Below are 26,673 nucleotides of genomic sequence, written 5' to 3' on the forward strand. Positions count from 1 at the left end.
AAATGAATTAAAGCTTCTGTGAGGGGTGCGAGCGCTCCCCGCCGTGACAGACAATCGATTCCCTGCAATAATTACATCCAAGTGCTGCTAATCCACAAATTACAAACCGGTGCTCACAAAACCCCCGGGGAAATCACATTCCTGCTGAATCTTGTCGGGATCTGAGGTACCTGGGCCAGGAACAGCAGCAAAGGACTCGGCCCTTCCTTTCTGAAGGGAAGGGAAGGGAAGTGTGTAAGGGCAGGACCCCCCCAGGGCCACCAGTCTGTGTCACCCCACAGCAGGGCACACACACCTCTGGGCTCCTACCTCTGGCTAAAAGGGCATTCAGGTGTCTCTCCCTCTTTAATCCCACCAAAATCCATCAAATCCTGAACAACAAAGCCCAGGTGGGCTCTGCAAAGGCTTTTTACAGCCTCAGATCAGGGCGGATTGTGGGGGCTGTGCTTCTCCGTACCATGGATGAGATTCCCTCCTCCTCCTCCTCCTGGATTCGCTTCACTGGCTTCAGGAGCTGCTGCAGAGACTTGTTGTGTCGGGAGAGCTGGGAGGGGGACAGGGGTGGTGACAGTGAGCACAGCATGGCAGGCAGCCCCCAGCACACGCGGCAGGGGGACACGGGGCACAGGATGGCCAGCAAGCCATGGCTGCTCCCCACAGCCAAAGGCACATTTGGCTCTCCAGGGAGGCCAATCTGGCTGCAGGAAATGTGCAAAATTATGGAGGGAAATGTGCAGAATTATGGAGGGAAATGTGCATAATTACGGAGGGAAAAGTGCAACCTGTGAGCACAGCCTGGCAGGATGCTTTTACAGCTCCCTACCTGCAGCGCCAGGATATAAATGTTGTGTCCAACTTCCCGGGGGGAAACCTCAGCATTCTCACACTCCTCCTCCTGCAGATAGGCCTTCTTAATCACATCCACCTGCAAGGCAGCACAGGGGCACTGAGCTCCTCCCCACTCCCTGCTTCCTCCTCCAGCCAGGATTGGGGCAGGAGGAGAAGCAGTGGGGCAGGGGAGGCAGAAACTGCAGCCAGGACCCAGGGCAGAGGATGTGGGTCGTGGAGGAGGGAGGCAGAAACTGCAGCATGAGCCAGGACATGGGCTGGGGGCTCAGTGGGACGTTCCCAGTTCCCTCACCAGTTCCTGGGGACGGAGGCTGATGAGGATCCGCTCGGCGTTCTCGCTGTCGTGCCTGCTCTCCATGAGGGCCAGGAGGAGCTTGGAGGCATTGTCCTGGTGAGGAGAAACCCTTGATGAGGGGAGCTGTGCCCTGCCACTGCCCAGGGATTTGGGGTGGGCAGAATTATCCAACTCCCTTGTGCCAGGGGCATCTGAGTGTGGTGGAGATGCCCCAGCTCTGCCCCACCGAGCCCATCTGCCCCCACACCCAAGGGTCTGACACAGACAGAGCCCCCTCTACAGTGACAACCTCACCCCACAGCACACCCTGTGACCCTGCCCGTGAGTCCTGGCAGTGGCACACGCAGTGACACACGCAGTGGCACACGCAGTGACACACGCAGTGGCACACGCAGTGGCACACGCAGTGGCACACGCAGTGACACACGCAGTGACACACAGACACATTCCTAGCAGCCCAGCCCAGGCCTCTGTGCACCTTCAGCTGCAGGACCAGGTCCATCCTGTACTTGCAGAGGGGGCTGATGTCGTTTAGGATCAGGGCTGTGATGATGTCGATCCCGTTGGACTCGTGGGTCACGATGCAGCTCTGGGGGAGTCGGGCAGTGTGTTATCCCACAGATCCTGCCAGTCCTCCCAGCTCCACCCTCCAGCACAGCCCTGGTCTGAAACACTGCCCTGCCTGCAGCCCTGGGCCCCCAAACCTCCCCTCTCCCTGCAAAGGACCCATTCACACCACTGAATTATTTCCCCCCCTTTATTTACCCCCCATTTTGCAGCCAAGCAGCAGCTGGTAACCTGTGCAGGAACACTGTGACCTCTGCTGCCCACATTCTGCTCCACATTCTGAGCCCAAAACCGGTCCCTGCTTCCCCCACATCCCCCCAGAAGCTCCCCTGGTCTGTGATGAGCTTTGGGGAAGGCCCCCCAGACCTGGTTCTCGTGGCAGGGCCCCTGGCAGTACTCGGTCAGGGTCTCCAGGGTCTGGGTGATGAGAGCCACGTTGTACTCGTTGATGTAGAGGCCGAGCAGCCCCAGCCCGCCCGTGGTGCTGCCACACATGATGTCCAGGAACTGCAGCGTCTCACACACCAGGTTGTAGTTGGTTTTGTTGTTCTGGCACCGCAGGAAGTTCTGTGGAGCAGAGCCCAGCAATGGAGTCCCCATCCCTCTCTCCCCACACGCCTCCAGCTGGAGTTTGAGGGACATTTGGGCTGGGACTGCCCCTGTAACCTTCAGACCTCAGTCCCACAGCCACTCCTGCCATGAACTCCTCCCACAGCCCCAAGCTGGATGGTGCACTGCACATGGGGAAACTGAGGCACAGAGCTGCTGGGTGCCACGGAATTTTGGGGCCAAACTGGGGCAGATCCCAACTGTCGCCCTGATTTTTAAAGATTTTCTAAGCCTTCTGATATTTACATCCTTGTAACAAACTTTCTCACGCACTTCCTGTAAATAACTGATTGTTTTGCATTCTGTTATAGAGGAGGAAAAAATTTGATGGACCATTGGTTTGCCCGGTGCCATTGGAGAGGTGGCACTGTCACCCTCCAGTACACTGTCACTTTTAGAAACCTATAAATGTTAGAGTCAGAAAATAAACTTTCCCTTTTACCTCGAGAACAGCAGCGTGTCTGCATCGTTTTGTCTCCAACCTTCCCCCAGCCCAAGCCCAGAGCTGACCCCCCAGAACCCCATGGCTCCAGCACCAACCTGCAGGTCCCGGTTGTGGTTCTCACAGAGCAGCTGCAGGAAGCGCAGGATGGGCTCCATGATCAGCACTGTCACCCCCATCTCGTTGTTCTGGCCCTGCTCCCCGGGCTCGTGGCCCTTGCGGAACCCCACGGCCATCGGGTACCTCGTGGGGGTGCCGGGCAGCAGGAAGGCGTCTCCTCGTCCTGGAGGGAATATGGCACAGACACGTGTTATGGAAAACCCTTTCCTTAGGATTTTTATTCCTGAGAAGCCTCAGGAACAAAATGCAAACAATGGTTATCTGCTGCTGTGCAATGCAACAGGTGCATCCGGGATTGGTCTCATGTGGTTGTTTCTAATTAATGGCCAATCACAGCCCAGCTGGCTCGGACTCTCTGTCTGAGCCACAAGCCTTTGTTATCATTCTTTCTTATTCTAATCTTAGCCAGCCTTCTGATGAAATCCTTTCTTCTATTCTTTTAGTATAGTTTTAATATAATATATATAATAAAATAATAAATCAAGCCTTCTGAAACATGGAGTCAACATTCTCATCTCTTCCCCCTGTGAACACCACCATAGGAATTGTCCCCTCCTCAGCTCAGCCTGTGCTGGATGGACTTTCTTCTATTCTTTTAGTATAGTTTTAATATAATATATATCATAAAATAATAAATCAAACCTTCTAAAACTTAGAGTCAACATTCTCATCTCTCCCCTCATCCTGAGACCCCTGTGAACACCACCATAGGAATTGTCCCCTCCTCAGCTCAGCCTGTCACCGAGCCAGCGCTGGCCTTCCTGAGGGGACAAGGGGCAGTGCCCATACCTTTGGTGCCAGGCTCTGGCTCGTCCTTGTCCTCACGGGGTTTGTTCCCGATGTCACTCATATTCACCGACACCGTGGACTTGGTCTCCTGCTGCGCCTTCTTCATCCGGTCGTGCAGAACCTTGAAGAACTTCTCGGACTTCTTGTCGCTCGTCATGAGGTTGTAAAAGGATTTCTGGTGAAAGGGCGCTCGCTTCAGTCCCCACCACGGGGTCCGAAGTGTCCCTGCCTGTCCCTCTGGGCAGCAGCCTCAGCACTGCAGGCATTGCCAGGATAATCTGGCTTTTGCTGGAGCCCCACTGGGTTTTGCACACACCATTTTTCAGCTTCTCTGTGACAAAGGGCTTGGGAAAACCCTGGAGGTCCCCCACAAGCGCTGCAGCCCTGAGCCATTTTAGGAATTCCCGGCAGAGGGCATCAGCAGAACTCCAGAAACAACCTGGAGCCACCTGCTCTTCCCACAGCCTGCAGCCCTTCATCCAGCCATGGAGCTGGGAAACTCCAATCGTCAGATTTCAGCACAAACAAGAGGTTTGTTTGCTCTGCCCGGGGCTGAGCACTGGACCCTCAGCCTGCCCACATCAACCCCTGGCTGCCCAACTCCCCTCAGCACCTGGATCTCGGTGTTGCCTCCATCCAGCAGGCGGATGGCCAGCAGGATGCTCTCCTGGAAGATCTTCTCGTTCTTGGTGTTCATGATGAGGTCAGCCACCAGCTTGGTGGCCCCTTCACGGTCCAGCCGGCACTGGACAGCAGCAATGGCTGACCAGTCCTGGTCCTGGCCTGTGTCAGAGGACAGCAGGGATGTAAGGCTGTGGCAGCACAGGGCCAGCACAGCTCCACCACTGCCAGGGGCATCTCAGTGCCATCCCTTCACCTCCCCAAACCCTCTGCTCCTCTGTGGAGCTGGCAACGAGCCACAGACCTGGTCCCATCGTCGCTGTTTGAGGGGAAGGGGCAGGAGAGGGGCACTCACCTCCCCCAGCAGCATCCCCCATCTCCCCCTTGGAGCTGGACCTCTTGTTCTGCAGGTAATTGTTCATGAGCATTTTCCGCAGCAGGTTGCCCTGCCAAGGCAAACAAACATCACCAGTGTCCCCACGCCAAGGCTGGGGCCAGGGCAGAACCAGCTGAGCGCCCCTGGGTGCCCAGGGTGGGCTCTGCCAGCCTGGGAGTGGGGCTGGATGGACACACATCATGCTGCTCACCCTCTCTCCATACTTGTTCCTCTTCACCAGCATCTGCTGCAGCGTCCTCAGCACCTTGATGCAGAGCTTCTCCTCTGTCTCCATGAGGTCCTTGGTGTGCTGCACCAGCCTGGCACAGCAAAGCCATTGTCACACAGCCGGGAGGGACCTGGGCATCCCAGGGGGAGCCACCCCCATCGCCCCTCCAGCTGCAGGCACACAGGGATGCACAGCCTGCCCAGGATGAGGCTCCCAACCCCTTCCCAGCACCCATGGTGAGGGTCTCAAACCCTTCCCAGCACCCCCAGCACCCCCAGCCCAGGCTCACTTGGACAGGAACCCCCCGCTCTCGCAGCGCTGGAACGCCTCCGTGCCCTCCATGAAGAGCAGCTCTGGCCGGTGCAGGACATCCACCAGCACGGACAGCTCGGCCTCCACCAGCGGCTTCAGGCGATCCTCCAGGGCGTTGATGATGTCCTGCAGGCCACAGCAACCCCTTAGAGCCAGGGGACACACAGGAGGGGGACCCTGCGATGCCAGAGCCCTCTTGAGCCCCGCCACGCCCTGCCCCGTACCTGTAGCTTCTCGATGATGTTCTTGTAGTCCCACTGGTTGGGGGTGGTGGACACACGAGGGAAGGTGCGTGTGGCTGCCTTGTAGCTGGAGGTGTTCCTCTGCACCGTGCTGGTGGAGCTGCTGTTGAGCAGGGAGCTCACGTGGGCGTCCAGGTCCATGGGCAGAGCGATGGAGCGGCTCTTGGCTGAGGGACACAGGGGTGGGGTTGGCACAGCCATCACCCAGCTGGGTCCCACCACCCTGTCTGGGCATCCCTTCACCAGTGTTCACCTCGTTTGCAGCAGAGATTTGGGGTAAATACATCAGTAAACTCCTCCAGGGCAGTATGGGCTGGAGTGTTCACACATGTCCCCAAACCCACAGCATCTCACAGGGTGGAAACTGGCCCCAGCCCCAGTTTTTGGTTGGGAAAGCCCAGCGTGGGGAGGCTGCAAGCACCCTGCCTGGAATTCCAAAGGGAAATCCCCACCCAGAGCCCAGCCACCAGCAATCCTTTCCACGGTGACTCAGTGCTAACAGCCCTCAGCCTGAGTCAGGCAGCTGCACACTGAGGGCAAAGTCCTGGCCAGGGAAAACCACTGTCAATGTTGGCTTTGTGTCCAGGCAAGGACACACCAGGGAGCTCCCAGCCAAGCCCAGGCTCTGGTTATCCTCACATTATCCTGGGAATGCTGAGATGAAGCTCAAAAAAAGCCCATCCTGGAGCTGAAATGTCCCCATCCCCAGCTGGCAGCCCCTCACCACGGTGTCCTGCCACCCCCACAGGAGGGACAGAGTGTCCTGCTCGCTGCTGGCCCAGGGTGGCCCTGTCCCCTGTCCCCTGGGCACGGCAGTGGCTCCTTACCAACCATGGCCAGTGTGCGGATGCAGGACTCCACCGAGCTCTTGTGCTGCTGCTGCAGCCAGGGACACTCCAGGAGCCTCATGGTGGACTGGAGGAGCTGCACCACGATGGTCTGGTGGGTCTGGAGGAGACAGGACTGTCAGTACATGCATCCAAACTGTGTTTTGGGGGCCTGGCTGAGCTGCTGTCCCCCTCTGCCACCCTGCCCACCCTTGTCACCTGCAGTGAGGTGCTGTTCTCTGAGAAGGGCGAGCTGAAGAACGCGTTGATGGTGTCCAGCACCACCGTCAGCACGTACTTCTCCAGCGTGGCGTCCGGCAGGCGCTTCTCCCTCTTCTTGCACATCTGTGAGGACAGGGAGGGCACTGATGGCACCAGGGCCAGCTCCTGTCTGCCCAGAGGGACAGAGAGCCCTGACCACCCCCCAGCCCCAAGTGTGGCAGCTGAATGAGGTCCCACATGTGTATCCATGCCCTGCAGGAGGATTCAAAGGAGCCTTGGTGACACCACCCTGTCCCCATCCGAGCCACCACTGCTGTGTCCCTCCCACCCAACCCTCCCCAAGCACCTGGGCCATGTCCAGGGTGAAGTTCTCAAAGAGGGTCCAGATGTGGTTGCTGGTGTAGATCTCCTTCATCTCCACCTCCGTGTCCACATAGCAGTGGTTGACAAAGTTCACATAGGCCATCTTCACCTGTCAGGGATGGGGAAAGGGGCAGGGACACCGTCAGGGGACAACCAGTGCAGAGCCCAGTGTCCTCCTGGCTGCCACCCCGTACCTCTGTGATGCAGTCCTCGTGTGTCACCACCCGCACCACGTCCTCCAGGGGCAGCAGGGACGTGCACTTGATCTCGGTGTAGACGTTCTTGCCCTCGGCACAGGCAGCCAGCAGGTCCACCAGGGAGATGTGGTACATCAGGGGGCTGTTCTCCTCCACCCCATCCCTGGCTGCTGTCATCATCTCCAGCAGGGTGGCCAGTGAAGCTTTGTCATTGTAGAAAACTACCACGTCATCCCCGGCGTTGGTGAGCTGCAGGGAAGGGTCAGTGCTCAGTGCTCAGTGCTCACCACTCTGAAAAAGGAAAGTCAGAAGCCTCCAAGGCCAATGGTGTCCCCTGTGCAGTGGGGATGAGCAGCAGTGGCTGGGAAAGGGGACAGGGATTTGTGTTTACAGGGAAAACCAGGCATTCGCAGTGCAATCAAAAATTGTGGGACTCCCAAACTGACTCTTGGACCTTCCATTGAGCCCCTGGAGATGGTTGAGGGCCACTCAAGATGTCCACCAGCACTGGGGCTGGCTGGTTCCAGGGAGGATCCAGCACGGCTGGAAGGCTCTTCTCAAGGAAGAAGCCAACGGTGCAGGTTCCAAAAGCCTTGTCCTGCTTCCCCCCCCAACTCCTGCCCTGCAGGAGAGGTCCTCACCTCAGTCATGATCATGTCCTGGCACTTCTTGACGTACTTGCCCTCGGCCTTGATGATGGTGTGCAGGAAGTCGAGGTACTGGACGTGGCGGCCGTGGGTGGCCACGCAGTGGATGAAGTGCTGCGGCACCGTCTCGTTGATCTCCGAGCACAGCTGGTAGTTGTTGAGGAAGATGTGCTGCATCGTCTCTGCCTCCAGCAGCTGGGGACAAGGGGCAGAGTGAGGTCAGGGGGCTGCAGGAACTGCCCCCAACTCCTGCCCTGCTTGGCGTCTCCTCCTGGCTTTTCCATCCCGCGCTCTCAGCCCCAGGAGTGGTGCTGAATTCCCTCCCTGCGCTGCTGCCCCTCCATGTCCTCTCCTTACCCCTGGGGTCAGGAACAGGTTGAGATGTTTGTGCAGCAGGGCCTGGTTCTCCTGGTTGCCAGCACAAAACTTCTGCAGGAACTGGTGGGTGAACTTGAGGATCTCCATCATCTTGGCATCCCCCTGAGGAGGGGACAGAGGAGAAACACGTGGAGCTGAGAGGGATGGGAGTGGCAGGAGGCCACTCAGGGGGGTCCCTGTGTGCCCCCTTTGCCCTGGGCACTCAGGACCAGCTGGTTTCTGTCCACCCACCTTCTCATAGGGGATCTGCAGCAGGTCCAGCATCACCTTGTGGGCATCCATGTTCTTCAGCAGGCGCTGCTGCTTCTTGCGCACCTGCTCCCCCACCCCGCACATTTTGTTGAGCCGCTCCAGGATCTGGGGACAGAGAGACCACAGCAGGCAGGGGCTGAGCCTGGAGCCACTCAGGATGGCCACCAGCCCTGGGGCTGGTTTGCATTCCATGTGTTCCCTCCGTAATCCTGGGTGTTCCCTGCTTTACTCACAAATCTCAGCCGCCCTCAGGGATCCTCCGTGCACAGCCCTCATAGCTGTCACCCACCCAGTGCCCTCCAGTCCCCTCAAGTGCAAGGATGTGACAGCTTTTCCCTGTGCTGAGCTGGCAGGACCAAGCCAGGCTTGCACTTGTTTCTACTGAAGCACAGCAGAACTTGGAAATCCCCCCCCAAGGATTTTGCCCCTTTCCTTCCCGCCGGTGCACCGGGGTTTGGTCTCACTCACCCCCTTCACTATCTGGTAGTTCTCACTGCTTTTCTCTCCTGGAGCAATGACCTCCTCGTCGGCACCGTGCTGCAGGGGACACGACAGCACTGGGGTCACACTGTGCCCCTCCAGCCACACCCCACAGGACCCTCTGGAGCCTCCCATCGAGCCCATCCAGAGGCATCAGGTGTTGGATTAAGGTGAGCTGCTCCCCTGCCTCCCACTCCTTCCCCACCCTGGATCCCAGGATCTTGCTCAGGGCTCTCACCTCCTTCTTCTCCTTCTTGTTCCCCTCCCCTGTGCTGTCCCCTTTGGTGCTGCCCTTCTTGTCCACCCAGAGCTCCGATTTCTCCACCATCATGCGGAGTTTGTCCAGCTCTGACTTGATCACCTTGTAGTTCTCCACGTCCTGGGCTGAGATCAGGAGCTGGACCTGCAGTGACAGTCCCAGGGGTTTCCAGCTTGGGGCACAAATCCTCCTCCCAGATCTCCCTCCCAAGGAAAGGGCCAGGATCCACACCATGTCCCCCACCCACAGCCAGGCGTGGGATCTCCAGGTCCCCTCAGTGTCACCTGTTTGAAGGTGTGCAGGACCTCCTGCCTCTGGCTGAAGTGCTTGAAGAGGAGCTGCAGGGAGCCGGAGATGAGTGGGGGGTAGTCGTGCATGGTCAGGTGGATCAGCACCCTAAGGAACATCCTCCCTCCCTCGTCATCCACCTCCAACATGCTGCTGGACTTCCTGGAGCGGGATGGAAGCGTTGGGCATCAGCAGGGAGCTCAGGGGCTGATGGGGACAGCTTTGGAGCCTTTAGAGCCTCATCCTGCTCATCACCTGCAGCTCCCAGCCTGAGCAGGATGGACAGAAGGGGAAGGGCTCTGTGGCCAGGGGAGCTATGGGGGACAGGCACTCACCCCACACCAAACATGGCCTCGGCGTGCTCCCCAATCCGGTCCAGGTTCATGGCTGCAGCTGCAGGGAGAGGAAGGGAGTGACAAGGGTGGACAATGCCAGCCCTGTGTCTTGGCAGGAACCCACAGGAACCAACCCAGCTCCCTGATCCTGCTCCCACCAAAACGCTGACTCCATCCCTCCCTGCCCCCTGCCAGCAGCAGCTGCTGGAGATGTCACTTATGCTGGAGATGTCACTTATGCTGGAGGTGCCACCTCTGCCACCTGTGTCCTCCCAGCCCCTGGGGTCTGCTGAGCTGGGGGTGTACCAGGAGCAAAGTGGGAGAGTTACTTGTGGAGTCAAAGGCTGGAGCTGTGCCATCGGCTGCGCTGTCCTGCATGGGATAAACCTCCACAAACTCCTTCTTGAAGACAGAGAGCAGGTAGGAGATCCTGTAGTCCAGCCGCACATTCAGGATGAACTGGAAGCAGCAGGGAAAGAGAAACCAGAAGTGACTGAGTGCCCTCTTCACACCAACTGTGCCCCTGCTTGAGAAAATCACATTACACACCCTCATCCCACAGGTCCCACCACTCTTTTGGCTCCAACCTGCAAGATCTTCAGGATCTTCAGCTTGGTCTCCATCACCACAATGTTCTCGTTCTCAATGCTCCTTCCTCTGTCCACTTGCTCCGGGGCAGAGCCAGTGCTGAGGCTGGGGGAGCTGAAGATGGACTGTTTCCTGCTCAGCACCATGGTGGACATCATCTGCCCCACGCCCTGGATCGACCTCCGCACATTCTTCCCTGCAGAGGCAGCCACAGTTAGAGTGGGTGGAGAGGGAGGTGGCAGAGGACCAAGGAAGGACCCACTTGGACTGGAAAATGCTCTGGACTTAATCAGAGAACGAGCAGAAGGCACCAAATATTTCTTTTGGCATAGCCAAGGGCTCACCACCCCATGTCCTACAGCACAGCCAGCCACATCAGCAAGCAGTGCCTGGTTTTCTTGCCACCAAAACTGGAAAACACTGGGCAGATCATGGAAAACAGGGACTCACCTGTCACCTCATCATTGTAGACAGCCTGCATCATCAGCTGAGGGTTCTGGACGCAGTCGATGATGCCCAGCAGGGTCCGTGTCAGGCGCAGCAGCTCGCTGAAGCTGTAGAAGCCGAAGTAGATGAGGTTGTGGGCAAGGCTGACGACCTGGGGAAGGACAAGGCAGCTCCAGACCTCGCCCTGCTCGGGGCTGAGCAGGAGAATCCATGGTGGGGGACAGGGACATTGCAGGGGCAGCAGCAGCCAGACCGTGGCACACCCTGCAAGGGGCCGCACCTCGAAGGTGAGCTTGTTCTTCTCCTCGTTGGCGAAGGGCACGGCCTCGCTCACCACGTTGTTGAGATAGTCCTCCACGAACTCCATGGTGCTGGCAAACTTGTTCTTCTTGTCATCACGTGAGGTGTTGAGGTTGGAGTCGTAGCTGCAAGGGGACACATCGGGGTGAGCTGGGGACAGCGGGTGTCCTCACACCCAGCAGGCAGGAGCGCTGTGCAGAGCCACTGTGACCAGCAGTGATGCTGAGACAGATGGAGCCCACTTCCTTCTGAGGGCTCAAACCCACCCAGATCACTCCACAAACTCCCTGCCATGTCATCTGCCACCCCTGTCCCTCAGAGCCATCCCGAGCCCTGGTGTGTCTCACTCTTTGATGGTGATGGCTGTGGGGATCTCCGTCCAGAGCCGTGCAAACTTCACGGGCATCACCAGCTCCTGGGGGTCCCTGTCCACGTGCACGTGCAGCATGAGGTGGCAGAAGGAGGCGCGCAGGTCGAAGGGCAGCATCTCATCTGCCATGCACAGGAAGATCAGGTCCACCCCGAGCTGCTGGGAGATCTCCTTGATGGCCAGGTACTGGCGGTCCAGGCACATGCGGGCAAAGAGCTTCAGCTGGTACCTGCCCAGGGGTGAGGGGGAGAGGGAGTGAGGCCGTGCAACCCTCACAGCCTCACCTGGACAGGAGGTGTCACAGGAGCATCACCTGTAGTAGCTGAGCACGTTCTCGTCGTGGGCATTGCCAGCCCGGGCCTCCTGTGCCAGCTGCCGGATGCTTTTCTCGTGGTGGTCGTTGTTCTTGTCCGTCCAGGTGAGCCAGACCTCCTCCTCTGAGTACTCAATGCTCAGGTACTCGTGGGTCTGGGACATCTCCTTCACTGGCCTCAGCCTGGGACAGGAAAGGGGAAATCTGGAGATGCTCCCATGGATGATGGGGCTGCACCTCAAGAGGTGATGGAGCTTCAGTGGGACCAGGCCCATCCTGCAGAGGGTTTCTTGTAGGATGGGGGGAAGGTGTAAGGGTTTTATTTACCTTCTCATTATCCTGCTCTGATTTAGTTAAGAATAAACTTAATTCACATCCCTGACTAGAGCCTGTTTTGCCTGTGATTGTATTTGATGAGCGATTTCTCCTGGTTCTTATCCCAACCAATGAACCGTTCGATATATTTTCTCTCCTTCCAGCTGCAGAGTGAGAGGCTTTGGTGGGCGCCTGACAACCATCCCACACCACCCTGATGTGGAAAACCCTTCCCTCATCCACTCACTCAGTTTTGATGAGGATATCACTGTTCTTCGAGTCCAGCACGCACTTGCAGATCAGCTCCTGCGTGACGGGGATGGCGATGTGGTTGGACACGCAGAGATCCGAGAGATAATCCAAAAACCTGCCGAGGGAGAGGCAGCTCTGCCATGAGAGGGGGTTCCCCATTGTCAGAACTCAGTGCATCCCTCTGGGTGTCCAGAGTTGCCCAGGACCCTGGCACACAGCCCAGAACACCTGAGCATTTGCTTATGACCCCTGGAGCAAGTTACCAGCTTTGTATGAGGACCTGAAAGTCACAGAAGTTTAAATAGCATAATAATAAAATTATCACAGGGTGAAAAGGTCGATTTTAGGATTTTTGGTATGGGGGTTTTGGGGACAAGATGGAGGGACTTGGACATGTCCAGCCTTTCTTCTTCTTCTTCTTCTGTTCTCCATTTTCTGCAGTGATGTTGGCACTTTGGGATTGGTTTAGAATAGAAGTTCACTGTCTAACATAGGTGATGGGTATTGGGAATTCAGTGTAAATATGTTATACATAGTTTGTAGTATAAAAAGACAGCACTGCCCTGTGGGCGGTCAGAGTGGCTGTGGCCGCCCTGCTGAGCAGATCTTGGCTGGGCAGAAAGAAAATTTTATAGCTAAGAATTAATAAACAACCTCAAGACCGAAAAGTGAAGAGTCCAGACTCGTTCTTCAGCCACGCAGGCCGGAGCAGAGACATCCTGCACATCCCGGGGCAGCAATTAACAAACAGCAACCTGAGACCCCACGGCTCCCCTTCCCCTCTCCCTCCACAGAGCCCCCCACACACGCACCGTGGCTCGCGGTTCTTGCGCACCAGGCTGACGAAGGTCTCCACCTCCGTTTTGGTGATGTGCTTCTCCAGCAGCTTGCGGTTGTTGTGCAGCAGGGCCGTGATGGTGTCCTCGGCCAGGATGTCGTAGCCGATCTGCGACTGCATCATTCCGAACTGCTTGGCAATGTGCTCCTGCAGAGGGCACAGAGGGGCTGTGAGCGATGTCCCCCTGAGGCTCCACGGGGATGGGGAGTCCCCCCCCCGGCCCCCAGCACCTGGTTCTTGCGGTAATCCTCCTGGGAGTGCCGGAGCACGCGGTAGCACAGGCGGAACATGTATTGGTAGGGAGCGTTCTTCTGGTCCGACAGCTCTTCCAGCCTCACCAGGGGCCCTTCCCCGCCCTTGTCCTTGAATGGGGCCTTCAGGATCCCAAAGATCTGCCCAAAAGCGGAGATCAGGGCTGTGTCCTGCTCCACACCAGCCCCCTGTGCACGGCTGGACACCATGGCATGAGCTGGAGGCCAGACCCTTCCCCGTGGTGTTTTCCATCCCTCTGGCCCCCAGAGTGGCCCTGAGCGGGACAGGAGATGTCCACAGGACACGTCCCAGCCTTGCTGGGATGCAGGGCCCCAGGGCCACCCACCTGCTTCAGGATGTTCTGCTCCCGCATCAGCTTCTGCCGCTCCCGGTTGGGCTTGGTCACCACGATGTCCAGCACGTTCTGGCCATTGTTGGGGACATCACTGACAAAAAACACCAGGTCCTCCAGCAGCTGGATCACAAACCTGTGAAGGGACATGGGGTGAGTGGGCTGGGGGCTGCTCACCTGCCCAGACTCAGGTCCCTGCAGTGATGCTGGTGGGTTTTGGGGACCAAAGAGCCTCAGAAACTTGCCAGGGGAGCTGCTGGCTGATCCTGCACTCCCTGATGGAGGTCAATGGCTGGATGTGCAGCCCCCATGGTTCCTATACATGCCAGGGTGAATGTCTGGGGAGCTTTGCTTGTGCCTTACGCCAGGGATTCTGCATTTAACACCTCTTCCCCTGTGGTCACCCCCGTGGGCCAGGCTGGCAGGGCGGAAGCCACTCGCTGTGTCCCACAGGGATCTGTGTTTGCTCAGGAAGCACCAAGAACCCACCCACCTAAAAATAATACAGTGACTAAGGCGGCTGCCCCTATCGTGGGGCCATCTCCCAGCCCCTCGGATATTTTTCTAGGATATTTTTCTAGGATATTTTTCTGGGATATTTTTCTAGGAGGGGCCAGAGCGGGGCTGTGCCGTTATCTGGTTTCCTCGCCAGGCTTCTGGGAGAAGCAGGCGTGGATTTGGGTTGTGGGCAGGGAAGCAAGGGCAGTGCTGGCACCAGCACCAGGCAGGGGCCCTATCCTGGTGGGGAGCCCTTGGAGGAGCCCAGCACAGCCCCATCTCCCTTTTACCTCCTGTCGTTCTGGCTGAGGAAACCCTCGTTCATCTTCTCCACCACGTTGGCCAGCATGGAGCTGGCATCGTTGGCAAAGTCCAGGTCCCTGATCTCAGACACGGGCACGGAGACGATGGCAAAAGCTTCTTTGTCCTCTTTGGTGGGGCACGTGCCCAGCTGGGAAGCAACAGAGCAGCAGCATCACACAGACAAGGCCACGCCAGGCATGTCCCCACCATCTGCCACCACCCCTGCTGACATCAGTGACCCAGTTTGTCCCCACCAGAGGGGCTGGAGTGGGCTCTGGCTGACTGGGGTGGGCTCCAGGCTGGTGTCCACCCACCCCTTTGGATCATCCAGGGTGTTTCAGTCCCTGGGCGCTGGGAGGGAAGGAGCAGCCTAAGAGCTCTTGGGGAACAGGGACCAAGCCCAGGGAGGGAGGAGGGAGCGGGGCTGTACCATGAGGCGGATGGGCCTCTCCTCATCGATGTCGATGGGCACGTTGGTGCTCTGGATCCAGGTGTTGGTGCACAGGTGGCGCAGCCTCACGTAGGAGTTCCTGCCAACAGCACAGCGTCCTGCTGAGTGACCCCCAGAGTGTCCTGCCCAGTGACCCCCACGGGGACACACCAGCACTGCCCTTCCCCGGCACTCAGCCTCCTCCCTCACCCTGACCCCACTGCTGTACCGTGGGACGAAGGAATCCGTCTTCTGCAGCGTGGTGGGGTCCAGCTCAAAGAGGGAGGCGATGTCGTTGCCGTGGGGCACGGCCACCAGCCTGTACTTGATCTTCTCCCCGGTGTTCCTGCGGCTGGCACGGCTGCTGCCCCCCTGCACGGTGGGGAGGGGGTCTCTGAGCCCGGCTCGGGGGTCCCCAGTGCCCAGGGCATCGGGGGGATGCAGCAGAAGCTTTGCTGGGGCTGAGCCTCTCATGAGTGGAGCACAAGCAGCATGGATGCACCTGAGCTACGAGGCCCCCCCCAATCCAAACCTCACCAACAGCACAGAAAAACCCCCTTGAACGTCCAGCTCTCTCATCCACCAAGCATTTCTCTGTGGCCTGGGGAGCCAACATGCAGTGGGACCCCTCTGAGAGGTTTTGGCAGGGCCCTCTCATTGTGGGACACTGCTCTAAGTGCAGGGCAGGGGTGCTGGGCTGGCACAGAGGGACAAACTCAGCTGTAGTCCCCTCAGAGGGCTCTGTTTTGGGGCATTTCCCTGCTTTCAGGCCCTGGCTGAGAGCTGGCGTGGTTGGGGCAGCGGCAGCAGCGGTTCTGCTCACCGTGGGCGCTGCTTTGGGCTCAGCCACGTCTCCTTTATAACTTGGGTTTTCCTGAAAAGTTAAAGAGGGAGATGAAAAGCAGCTGTCAGTCCTCCTGCTCGGTCCCTCCAAACCCCTGGGGATGGTGTGTGATCCCTGTTCCTGCCTTCCCTGAACACTGCACGGAGAGGAAACCTGCCCAGGTGGGGCTGGAGGATGTGACCTGTGCCCACTGCACAGTGTCCCAGCCCTGGGAGGAGGATGGGGAAGCCCAGGGGAGCAGACCTGGGCTCTGTGTGGCAGCAAGAACTCCCTGGAGGCTCCAGGCTGAGCTCCCAGTGAGCAGCACCAGCCCAGGATGGGCTCAGTCTGAGATCTTCTTTTGTCTTCAAGTGTTAACAGAGTGTCTTTGGGTTTAAAGCACCCATTTCAGAGTCCCACTGTTTGCTGGTTTCCATCCCACAGTGATGGAAGGGTCCTGGGGGCTGCCCTTGGGTGTCTTCTCCAGCTGGGGAACATCCCCAGGATGTCCCTGCTGCCCTGGCAGCAGAGCACAGCCCTCGGTGCTGGCAGTGCCAAACACACCCCAGTATCCAAGTGCAGCAATTCCCCTGTGCCTCCATCAGGAGGCCTTGAGCTGGCCTTAAAAGGCAGCAGAAAAACCTGGCAGATGGTGCTTCCAGACCCAGATTTTGCCCCCACCCTCTGCCAGGTGAGGACAGCAGGGTGAGTCATGTCCCACTTCCAAGCACTGGGCTGTGCCAGTCGGTCCCTTGGCATGGGGTGAGCGCAGAAACGCCCCAGGCACCCCCTCCTGTCCCCCTGGGCCAGAAAAGGAGCCAAACCCAGACAATCTGAGCAAGTGAGCCCCTTCACTGGGGGATTTCAGGGGGGAAATTTGGTCCCAAACCAGGTAAATGATGACGGTGGTCAGGTGTCAACATCTCCTGCCAGCAAGGAGGAGCCACAGGGGCTCCCAGAGCAAACTGGAGAGGACCAGGGGAAACAGTGGGCATCACTCCCTGCCCGAGGTGGGCACTGCCTTTGCAAGGGGTGCCACAGCCCCAGGGCACGTTCCTGCACCCCTCTGCCACCCCCTTACCTCTGCTGCCAGGTAGTTGCCCGTGGCGAGGTGCTTGAAGCGGTACAAGCCATTCCAGTGCCCGGCTCCCCCTCGGCACGGGTCGTGGTGAACCACCTGAGAGAGGCAGGGGGAGCTCAGCCACAGCACGGCAGGGGCTGGGACAGCTCCAGACAACCCCTCCACACCCTGCCCTGCTCACCTCCACCTCCCACAGCGCGTTGGAGCTGGTGGCTGAGGTGGCTGACTGGCGCAGCGTGGTGCGGAGGAAGACGTGCAGCTTGCCCTTGTACTCGTCACAGGTGAGGAACTTCTCCTGCTCGGCGTGGAACAGCCTCACCACGTCCCCCTGCACCAGGACACAGGGCTCAGGGTCAAAGAATCCTGGAGTCTTTCAGGTTGGAAAAGGCCTCCAAGGTCATTAAATCCACTCTTTCACCACCATGCCCACCAAACTGTAACCTGAAGTGTTTGTCTACTCATTTTGGAATACCCCCAGGGATGGTGACTGTCCTGGGGAGCCTGTTCCCATGTTTAACCACTCAGTCAGTGGAGAAATTTCTCCATCACTGTCCTGCAATGCATCTCCTCTTGTGACCCCTCATGCTGCAAAGGGGACAGGATTCCTCCTGGACACAGCTCCCAGCTGCATGGCAGGACTGTGGGACCCTGGGGACCACAGGGCACTGTCACCTCTTCCCATCCAACCTCCTGGAGCTCTGCTAAAACCTGCCCCAGGCAGCTCAAATGCTCCTCTGAGCCCAGGGGACAGGGCACAGGCACCCTGCATTGCCATCACTCCCATTATCCATGCACTGACCCTCTGCTTCCACCCCCACAGGATAAATGGATGTGAATCCATCACTTTCCACTTTCCAGCCCTGGAGCAGGCAGAGGCTCCACTCCCAGACCTGTTTAAGGCATTAACACCCCGGGAAGGAGGATGTGGGAAGCTGGGATAAGCACAGTGCCTGAGGATGAAGGGCTGTTTGATCCCAACAATCCACATCCATCCAGCTGCTTCCTGGAGGACCTCAGCCCCGAACAATAGCTCAGCAGGGAAAGTTCCTTTCCCAGGCAACAGCCACCCTGCTGCACGGCTGAGCTGCTGGAATTGTCCCTGCACAAGAGGCCACTGCTGGCACTGCGTGGGGTTGTCCCCAAAAGTCAATTCAACACCCTGAGGTCGGTAATTTGTGCCCTTGGCTCCCTGCTGCCAGCAGATCCTAAAATATCCCACTCCTCCTCACTGTGCTGTTCTCCAGGTGATGAATTCAAGCAGGAATTACAGCCCTCAAGGCAGGAGCTCTTTTGTGCCCTTGTCACAGAGCCAGGACAAGGCTCACACGTCCTGTCCCCCACAGCCTGTCGGGTCCACGCAGCCAAACCTCCTTCCTTACCCCCTTCAGCACTTCCTCCATGTGGTCGCAGAACTGCATGAACAGGTTGATTTTCCAGCTGGTGTTACAATTGACCGAGTTCACCTGCAGAGCAAGAGAGCACGGTCACGACCCCAGGACAAAGGGAAAGAAGGAAAAAGAGAAGGAAAAAACCAGCCCCTCCTGTACCTCCTTGCAGCCAGCATTGTCAGCCAGCTCGTAGTTGCTGGCGTGCAGCGGCTGCCCGGCGTTCACAGGGTTCAGGATGACTTTGTCTCCCACGACTACCTGGGGAGCAAAATGGGAGAAGGGCAGCGAGGGTGAGACCTGGGTGTGGAGCCGAGCCCAGGCACGGAGCTCCCCCTTCAGGGACTTCTGGGCCCCAGGCTCACGTTGTCCCCGTTGCTCCTGAGCTTCCAGAAGGGCTGGATGAAGAGCCAGGAGCCCTCGTTGCCGGTGGCATCCAGGGTGACCCGCATGGCGTTCTTCTCCAGCAGCGCCGGCAGACGCTTGTTCACCGTCAGGTACTTGTTGCTCTTCATGTGCAGCAGCTGCAGGACACAAGGGTGGGGGAGATGAGAAGTGCAGCAACACCAGCCCCTTCCCAGATGTGCTGGATCTGTGCTGGACCCATGTTGGATCCATGCTGGATCAATGCTGGATCTGTGTTGGATCTGTGTTGGACCAGCTGGATCGCTGCTGGACCTGTGATGGATCTGTGATGGATCCATGTTTGATCCATGTTGGACCCATGCTTGATCCATGATGGACCCATGCTGGATCCATGTTTGATCCATGTTGGACCTGTGCTGGATCCATGTTTGATCCAAATTTGATCCCTGCTGGATCCATGTTTAATCCATGTTTGATCCCTGCTGGCCCTGTGTTGGATCCATGTTTGATCCCTGCTGGATCCATGTTTAATCCATGTTTGATCCCTGCTGGCCCCGTGTTGGATCCATGTTTAATCCGTGTTGGATCCATGTTTGATCCCTGCTGGATCCATGTTTAATCCATATTTAATCCATGTTTGATCCCTGCTGGCCCCGTGCTGCCCCGTACCTGGATGACGCTCCCGTACTTCACCACGTCCCCGTGCACCTTCTTGTTCTCCGTCTCGTTCTGCTTCTGCTCCATCTGGGCCGCGTGCTGCTCCGAGAGGAGAAGAGCTGAGGGTGGGGCAGCTCCCTCCTCCCTCCCCAGGAGCAAATCCCAGCAGGGTCACTCCCAGCCCCGGCTTTGGGAAGGATGGGACGGGCTGGGATCGGGGTCAGCACCCTCTGTCCCCCAGGGATGAATTCAACCAGGAATTCCAGCCCAGAGCCACCCAGGAGCTCAGCCCAGGGCCAAGGTGTGGCCTTGACCAGCCCCAGGAAGGCCATGAGGCCTAACCCTAACCCTGGCACCAGAATTCCCCCAGGACAGCAGGCTGTGGGGTAACACTGAACAGGGGTGCTGGGCTCGGGCTGGGGATGGGGGTCAAACCCCCAAAATGGAGGATGTGGGCACTGGGGGCTCTTGGCAGCACCAAAGCCAAGCAGCCAAAGGCAGAGTGCCAGCTGAGTGCCAGCTGCGCCATGCCCAGAGATGGAGCAGGCCTGGGCCTGCTGCTGCTGCTGCAGGAGGTGTCCCCAGGAGTGAAGAAGGCTCAGCAGCCCCTCTCCAAAACCACAGAGATTTTCCACTCTGGCTCTGGCAGTGGGAGCAGTGATGGGATGTTGACACATGAGGAGTGAGGCAGGAACTTGCTCCCACAGCAAATCTGGGAATGGTGAGGGAGTGCTGACAGCCCCGGTGCCAGGCTGGGCAAGGCCCAGGCAGCTCCAGCCCAGGGATCCCCAAAATTGAGATGGGAAGATGGGAAACAGTGAGGGATGGAGCTGGGAGAGCTTCTGCCCTTTCCCATCTCTCACCCCTTTCATCTGAGGGCAGAGGAATTGGGAAACATCTGGAACCACGGCTTGGCACTGGGAGGGAGGATGGGGCTGCAGGGCCTGAGTGCCCAAGGAGGTGAGGGCTCTGAATGTGCCTGGTACCTGTCCCCACAGAGCTCTGGGTGCCACCTGGAGTCACCCTCCATGCCCTCAGAGCTCTGGGTGCCACCTGGAGTCACCCTCACCTCCCTGCAGTGGTGGCTGCTGCCATCAGGACAAACCTGCTCCCAGAAATCCCACACTGATGCTGCTCTGGGAGTTTAACAACAACTCCAGGGAGCAGCAGGGCTCTGATGGGAGATCCAGCACCTCAGATATCCTAAATGTCCCTCCAGATCTGAGCCAGCAGCCAGGGGGGCTGGCAGTGGCAGCTCGAGTTCCCTGGACTGATGTTCCCACACTGTCCCTTGCACGGGCAGGGTCTGTCCCCAAGCCCAGTCAGGGATGCCCACAAGGGACCGGGGGACATCAGCAGAGGGGCTGGAAAGCCCCCCCCAGCCTGTCTGAGCTGCTCTGGGTGAGGAAAACAGAGTTTAAACCCACAGAAGCACAGCAGTGAGGGGCAGGAGCTCAGAAAGGCGAGCACAGGCATCACAGGCAGGGCTCCCCACTCCAGACCTGGCTGCTCCTGCCTCAGGGGATCATCCCCGTGGGCTGGGGGATGTTCTCAGCCTGTTTCTCTCCTCCCTGATGAGGGCAGTGCCTGCAGAGCCTGGCAGGGCTGGGCTGAGCTCCGGCCGCGAAGGGAAACACCGGGAGCAGCAGAAAGGAGCCAGGAAATGGCAGAATCTCTTTAAGACAAGCCCTAAGCAAGGTGCAATCAATCAGGCTCAGAAATGAGCCCCTGGGACCACTCGTGGCCAGGACAGCTGGGACCTTACAAGCCTGGCTAAGGGGAGCAGGAAAATGGGAATTCTGCGTGCCAGGGATGGCTCAGGGCTGGGCACTGACCCTGCCCTGGCACCTCCAGGGCAGGACACCCTGTCCTGGCACTGCTCAGCCCCCCCTGGCCGAGGCAGAGCCGGGGCTGGTGGGGCTGGGGCTGGGCTGGAGGCCCGATGAGATGATTTAGTGAAATCTCTCCCCAGCCTCGCTTTTATGAATCATCGGCGGGGCCTCGCCAGCTGCCTGAGGCCGTTGTGCAATGTTTGATGTGGGCCCTGGCCAAAGCTGGGGGAAGCCAACGGGAGCCTTTCCCTTCCCCAGCCCTTTGGAACACGTCCTGGAAGCAGGGCTCCCTCCTGCACGGGTGTCCCGGGGTGCTGAGGGGTGCCCTGGGGTGCTGAAAGGTGCTCCGGGGTGCCCTGGGTGTCCTGAAATGCTGAAAAGTGCTCTGGGGTGTTGAGGATTGTTCTGGGGTGCTGAGGGGTGCCCTGGGGTGCTGAAGGTTGCTCCGGGGTGCCCTGGGTGTCCTGAAATGTTGAAGTGTGCTCTGGGGTGTTGAGGATTGTTCTGGGGTGCTGAGGGATGTCCTGGGGTTCCCTGGGGCACTGAAGTGTTCCCTGGGGTGTCCTGGGGTACTGAAGGGTGCCTTGGGATGTTCTGGAGTGCCATGGGGTGTTCTGGGGTGCCCTGGGGTGCTGAAGGGCGTCCTGGAGTGCCCTGGGGTGCCCCAAGGTGCAGGGCTGTGCACACAGACCTCCTCTGCCACAGCACCTCTGCACAAGAAGCATCAGGAGGGTGACACAGCCGTGGCTGGGCAGGGGACAAGGGGGAGAACCCAGCCTGGAAATCCCTCCTCATCCCAAACCAGCATGAGCAGAGGTGTGGATGCCATCGCCCAGCCAGCTGGTGGGCACTGCCAGCTCTGGGCTCCTGGCTCCTGCTCACCTGGAGCTTCTGCAGCAGCACCACGTCGGCGATCTTGTCCTTGTCCTGCTTGGTTTGCTTGGCCTTCCAGTACTGCTTCTGGGCAGAGTAGCGGTTCATGGGACACACCTTGAAGAGGCAATCTGGGAACAGAGCACAGAGCAGAGCCTGGCGAGGCTGCACAGCCACCAGGGTGTCCCCAGCAGGGCCAATGTCCCCGAGGGGCAGGGACACTCCTGGGATGGTCCCCCCCATCAGCGAGGGAGAACTGCTGGAGGTCACGTCAGCGTGTGCTGGCTGCTGGGTCGGCTCTAAATCAGGATAAATAATGAGTCCAGGAATTACTGCACTGCTTGGACTCGTGATTAGGAGTGTTCCCATCGGAAATGGCTGTGCTGCTCGGGAAGGAAAGCTTCAGGGGGGAGAAGGAGCTCTGATGGAGCCCAGCTGCACCAAAGGAGGAGAGGATCCTGGTGGGAAGGATGCAGGAGGGAGGCTGGGACACCATCAGCCACCTCCACCTCCCTTGATTCATTTCAAGAGCTTATCAACAGCCTTATCAACACCTATGCTACAGAACATGGCATTGAGTAGGGGCACCATGTCCCCTACCATGCACCAGCTGCAAACAAAGCAGAGAAGCACAGCAGACTGTGGAAAACCACATTGAAAGCATTAAATGAGAAACCTTTCAAAAACTGAGAGCAGCATCTGGCAAAAGCCACCTGATTAGTTAACACCCAAAGCTCTACTAACCCAGTGGGCCCTGCCCAATCTAAACCTTTCACTAACCAAAACCAAAAGAAAGTTTTCCTAAGAATTCTCTGCTTTTAACCCCCTGTGTTCTCAGAAGCGCATCCACGTCCTCAATAGCCACACCAAGTGCCAATATTCAAATGTAAACACCTATTAATTAAACCATAACATCCCAAAACACCTCACTTCCTCTCAAACCACGACCCTTGTCACCCAGGGGACGCCCTGAGCCTGCAGAAGCTGTGGAAGGAGCCTGTGGTGGCTGTGCCATCAGGACACACACATCCCCCCCATCCCTCCGTGACCTGGATCACCAGCACTGGATGCTGCAGGCACCCACTCCCAAAACCTCAGTGTCAGCAGCTCTATTTCGAGCTCCTGAAGGATGCACAAAATGCATCCCAGCTCCTCCAAACCGTCCCTGCAGTGCAGATTGCCCCCATTCCCCCGTTTTCCCCCAGGATGGTGGGCGGGAAGTGCAGACATCCAGGGCCAGGAACTGGAGCAGGAGAGCAGATGTCTGCAGACAACCTCACATCTCCCAGCCCCCTTCCCGAGCTGGAAGGGCAGGAAGGGCTCTGCAGCCTGAATTGCCCTAATTATGCCTGAAAATAGCAGCCCAGAAAGTTCAGACACAAAAAAGAAAATTAAAAAACAAACAAACAAACATAAATTATAAATTTTTATATTATAAAAACCATATAAATTATATAAATTATATAAATATATATTATAAAAAATATAAAAAAAAATTAAAATAATTTTTTTCAGACACAAAAAAGAAAATTTAAAAAAATAAAAACCATATAAATTATAAATTTATATATTATAAAAAACACATAAATTATATAAATTATATAAATTACATAAATTATATAAAACATTATAAAAACATATAAATTATAAACTTATATATTATAAAAACATAAATTACATAAATTATATAAAACATATATTATAAAAACATATAAATGATTAAAAAAATAAAAAATTGTAAAAAATAAAAGAAAATTTTTCAGACACAAAAAAAGAAAATTTAAAAAATTAAAAAACATAAATTATAAATTTATATATTATAAAAACATATAAATTATATAAATTATATAAAACATATAGTATAAAAAGCATATAAATTATACAAAATTAAAAAATTAAAAGAAATTTTTTTTTCAGGCACAAAAAAGAAGATTTAAAAAATAAAAATAAAAATAACAAAAACCAAAAAAACAAAAAACCAAAGTCCCTTCCCTGGCTGGCGGCGGGCCCGGGTGTGTGTTTATTTACCTGGGAGTGCCGCTCTCACCGGCTGGGGCAGGGCCAGGTTTCACATCTCCTTTGCCAGCCCCATTTGCCAAGCAGCCAGAGCAGCCCCCAGGGCCGGGGCAGCGGCCGTGAGCCCCCCCTGAGCACCTGCACGGGGCTCCGTTAATGGGTAATTAATGGGTCATTAATGGGTCATTAATGGGAGCTGCTGTGGAAGGTGCTGGTGGGAAGGAGAAGCCAAGGGGAGGTAAAAAAAACCCCAGCACAGCGACTCTGAAATGGCTGCAAATCCAAGGCCTGGCTCTGAGCGTGGCTTTGTAAGGAGGGAAACTGAGGCACGGTGGGGGCTGTGTGTGTAGAAAATCTCCAGCACAGCTCCTGTTGGGAGCAGCAGGTTTTGGTCCCTGGGCTAAAGCACTGCCAGATTTCTGAAAATGGATTGGGGTGGAAAAGAGGGGAGGTGAAGGAAGCTCCTGCAGCAGCAGCGCCCAGAGTGGGATGCGGGGCTGACCTGCCAGGAGCCAGAGTGGCTCTGGGGGCAAAACTTCTCATCCAGAGAGAACTGGGGGCAAAACTTCTCATCCAGAGAGAACTGGGGGCAAAACTTCAACCCAGAGAGAACTGGGGGCAAAACTTCAACCCAGAGAGAACTGGGGGCAAAACTTCCACCCAGAGAGGGCTGGGGGGTAAAACTTCTCATCCAGAGAGATGTGGGGGCAAAACTTCTCATCCAGAGAGAACTGGGGGCAAAACTTCAACCCAGAGTGGCTTTGGGGGCAAAACTTCAACCCAGAGAGGGCTGGGGGGCAAAACTTCTCCTCCAGAGAGAACTGGGGGCAAAACTTCTCATTCAGAGAGATCTGGGGGCAAAACCTTCTACCTATAGAGGTCTGGGGGTCAAAACCTCCTAATCAGAGAGGGCTTTGGGGACAAAACTTCCAGAGAGGGCTGGGGGGAAAAGCTTCCACCCAGAGAGATCTGGGGGGCAAAACCTCCTACCTAGAGTGGCTTTGGGGGCAAAATCTCTCACCCAGAGAGGCTCTGGGGGCAAAACTTCAACCCAGAGAGATCTGGGTGGGCAAAAGTTCCAGGTGGCTCCTTTGGGGAACCAGAGAGAGCAGTGGCACAGCCGAAGGTCCTGCTGTCCCCTTGCCTGCGAGGGTGGAAGCTTTTCCTGCCGTGCCTGAGCTGGGCTGGGGAAGAACCTTGGCAGGGGGAGGGAGAAACCGCAAGGAATAAAAAAAGCAAATAACTGAGAGGTGTGGAGCCGGGCAGGAACAGCTCCCAGGTGGGTTCTGGCATTTCCAAAGGACCTTTTGGGAGCTGAGCTCGGCTGTTTTCCCAGCGGGAAGCCCCGGCACGACCCGTGTGAGCTGCAGGATAGGGCAGGGTCCGGCCACAGGATGTGGGGACGGCGACAGAGCACGAAAATCGCCCGCAGCCTCGGGGCCAGGAGCAGCCCCAGCCCTTGTTTCCACCTCGCTGCAGGCGATGGCTATCGAGCAGGGAGAGCTCTACCTTTCCGGCCATTAAAACAAACAGCTGGATATCCTGATAGGGAGCAGGGCTGAGCCCAAAAACCTGCGCCTGGAAAAGAGATTGGGAGCCACAGGCACGGCCAGGCTGCTGAGCATCCAGCCCTGGGTGGGATGTGGGGATGGAGGTGCTGGGGGGATGCTGGAGGTGCTGGATGGGTTGTTAATTAGATTAATGAATGAATTAATGGTAATGACTCCCGTGGAGAGGCAAGTCGCTGCTTGGTGGAATCCTGAGAGAGTGGAAGAATTGGTGTCTTGAGATTTTTTGGGGGAAAGGAGGGTGGTCAGGGGGGTGGGTGCTGGTAAAGCCACTCTGAGAAAAAGGTGGAGGCACAAGGCAGAGTGGGGAACTGATATTTAAAAAGTCTGATTTAAAAGAAGACATAAAATGACAACAGGGGGGATGAAAGGAGCAGCTGCCCTAAACCAACACCCCAGTCACGGGTTTGGGGACATTTCCCATCTCTGCTCCCTGGCTGTGTGATCCAGGCACTCAAATCCTGCCAAGATAGGGCCCTTCCCTGAGCGTGCAGCACCCTTGGGGCAGTCAGCACCACGCCAGCACATCCCAGGTGGGCGCAGCACAGGGCAGAGCTGTGCCCCAAACCCATGGATCCCATCCCATCCCATGGATCCCATCAATCCCATGGATCCCATCCCATGCCATGGATGGTATCAGTTAACCTTCCTCTATATTTCCTAGTATTAAAACCAATACCCAACTGTCATCATCACTCCACGACCACCCCCAAACAAACATAGACTTGACCCCAGAACTAACGCCCCCCCAAAAAAACCAAACAAAAATACAAACCATGATGATAAACCATCAACCAATCACCCACCAAATTTTACATTCTTGTCGCTTATAAAAAGCATGACACTGAAGATGTCAAGATCTTGGATCCCATCCCATGGATCCCATCTCATCCCATGGATCCCATCCCATCTCATCCCAAGGACCCCATCCCATCCCAGGTGGATGCTCAGGGCCAGGACAGGCCCCAGGGCTGCTCACAGAGCTGGAGCTGCCCCAGCCTCACCTCTGAATTTCTTGGGGGGGTTGTCCAGGTCTCCAGCTGCCGGCTCCACCACGCACCGATCGTCCACCAGCCTGAGGGGGACAAAAAGCAGGAGCAGGGTCAGGACCAGCA

At 56.9% G+C, this 26,673-nt stretch overlaps 1 protein-coding gene across 1 annotated transcript in view; it reads right to left on the reverse strand.

Annotated features, from left to right (window-relative positions):
* Positions 1–26,673, reverse strand: part of ITPR3 (inositol 1,4,5-trisphosphate receptor type 3) — a 41,108-nt gene that overhangs the window by 8,435 nt on the left and 6,000 nt on the right. Inside the window, exons 2-46 of the mRNA XM_066565491.1 lie at positions 26,563–26,633; positions 21,984–22,105; positions 19,282–19,368; positions 18,612–18,770; positions 18,409–18,507; positions 18,241–18,324; positions 17,043–17,189; positions 16,862–16,957; positions 15,781–15,831; positions 15,187–15,329; positions 14,958–15,057; positions 14,515–14,675; positions 13,721–13,862; positions 13,353–13,514; positions 13,097–13,269; positions 12,280–12,399; positions 11,718–11,900; positions 11,382–11,633; positions 11,015–11,159; positions 10,738–10,885; positions 10,287–10,483; positions 10,029–10,158; positions 9,700–9,757; positions 9,361–9,526; positions 9,056–9,220; positions 8,806–8,874; positions 8,317–8,442; positions 8,065–8,187; positions 7,702–7,902; positions 7,058–7,309; positions 6,847–6,972; positions 6,498–6,623; positions 6,279–6,399; positions 5,434–5,618; positions 5,187–5,335; positions 4,880–4,988; positions 4,648–4,738; positions 4,285–4,454; positions 3,672–3,846; positions 2,861–3,045; positions 2,078–2,278; positions 1,623–1,733; positions 1,142–1,237; positions 824–925; positions 458–544 (exon numbers count right to left, since the gene is read on the reverse strand). Of these exons, the coding sequence (XP_066421588.1) occupies positions 458–544; positions 824–925; positions 1,142–1,237; positions 1,623–1,733; positions 2,078–2,278; positions 2,861–3,045; positions 3,672–3,846; positions 4,285–4,454; positions 4,648–4,738; positions 4,880–4,988; positions 5,187–5,335; positions 5,434–5,618; positions 6,279–6,399; positions 6,498–6,623; positions 6,847–6,972; positions 7,058–7,309; positions 7,702–7,902; positions 8,065–8,187; positions 8,317–8,442; positions 8,806–8,874; positions 9,056–9,220; positions 9,361–9,526; positions 9,700–9,757; positions 10,029–10,158; positions 10,287–10,483; positions 10,738–10,885; positions 11,015–11,159; positions 11,382–11,633; positions 11,718–11,900; positions 12,280–12,399; positions 13,097–13,269; positions 13,353–13,514; positions 13,721–13,862; positions 14,515–14,675; positions 14,958–15,057; positions 15,187–15,329; positions 15,781–15,831; positions 16,862–16,957; positions 17,043–17,189; positions 18,241–18,324; positions 18,409–18,507; positions 18,612–18,770; positions 19,282–19,368; positions 21,984–22,105; positions 26,563–26,633 (6,166 nt within the window). The remainder of the gene's footprint in view (positions 1–457; positions 545–823; positions 926–1,141; positions 1,238–1,622; positions 1,734–2,077; positions 2,279–2,860; positions 3,046–3,671; positions 3,847–4,284; positions 4,455–4,647; positions 4,739–4,879; positions 4,989–5,186; positions 5,336–5,433; positions 5,619–6,278; positions 6,400–6,497; positions 6,624–6,846; positions 6,973–7,057; positions 7,310–7,701; positions 7,903–8,064; positions 8,188–8,316; positions 8,443–8,805; positions 8,875–9,055; positions 9,221–9,360; positions 9,527–9,699; positions 9,758–10,028; positions 10,159–10,286; positions 10,484–10,737; positions 10,886–11,014; positions 11,160–11,381; positions 11,634–11,717; positions 11,901–12,279; positions 12,400–13,096; positions 13,270–13,352; positions 13,515–13,720; positions 13,863–14,514; positions 14,676–14,957; positions 15,058–15,186; positions 15,330–15,780; positions 15,832–16,861; positions 16,958–17,042; positions 17,190–18,240; positions 18,325–18,408; positions 18,508–18,611; positions 18,771–19,281; positions 19,369–21,983; positions 22,106–26,562; positions 26,634–26,673) is intronic.

The sequence above is a fragment of the Molothrus aeneus genome, chromosome 24 (genome assembly GCF_037042795.1).
Source record: "Molothrus aeneus isolate 106 chromosome 24, BPBGC_Maene_1.0, whole genome shotgun sequence".
Classification (NCBI taxonomy): Eukaryota; Metazoa; Chordata; class Aves; order Passeriformes; family Icteridae; genus Molothrus; species Molothrus aeneus.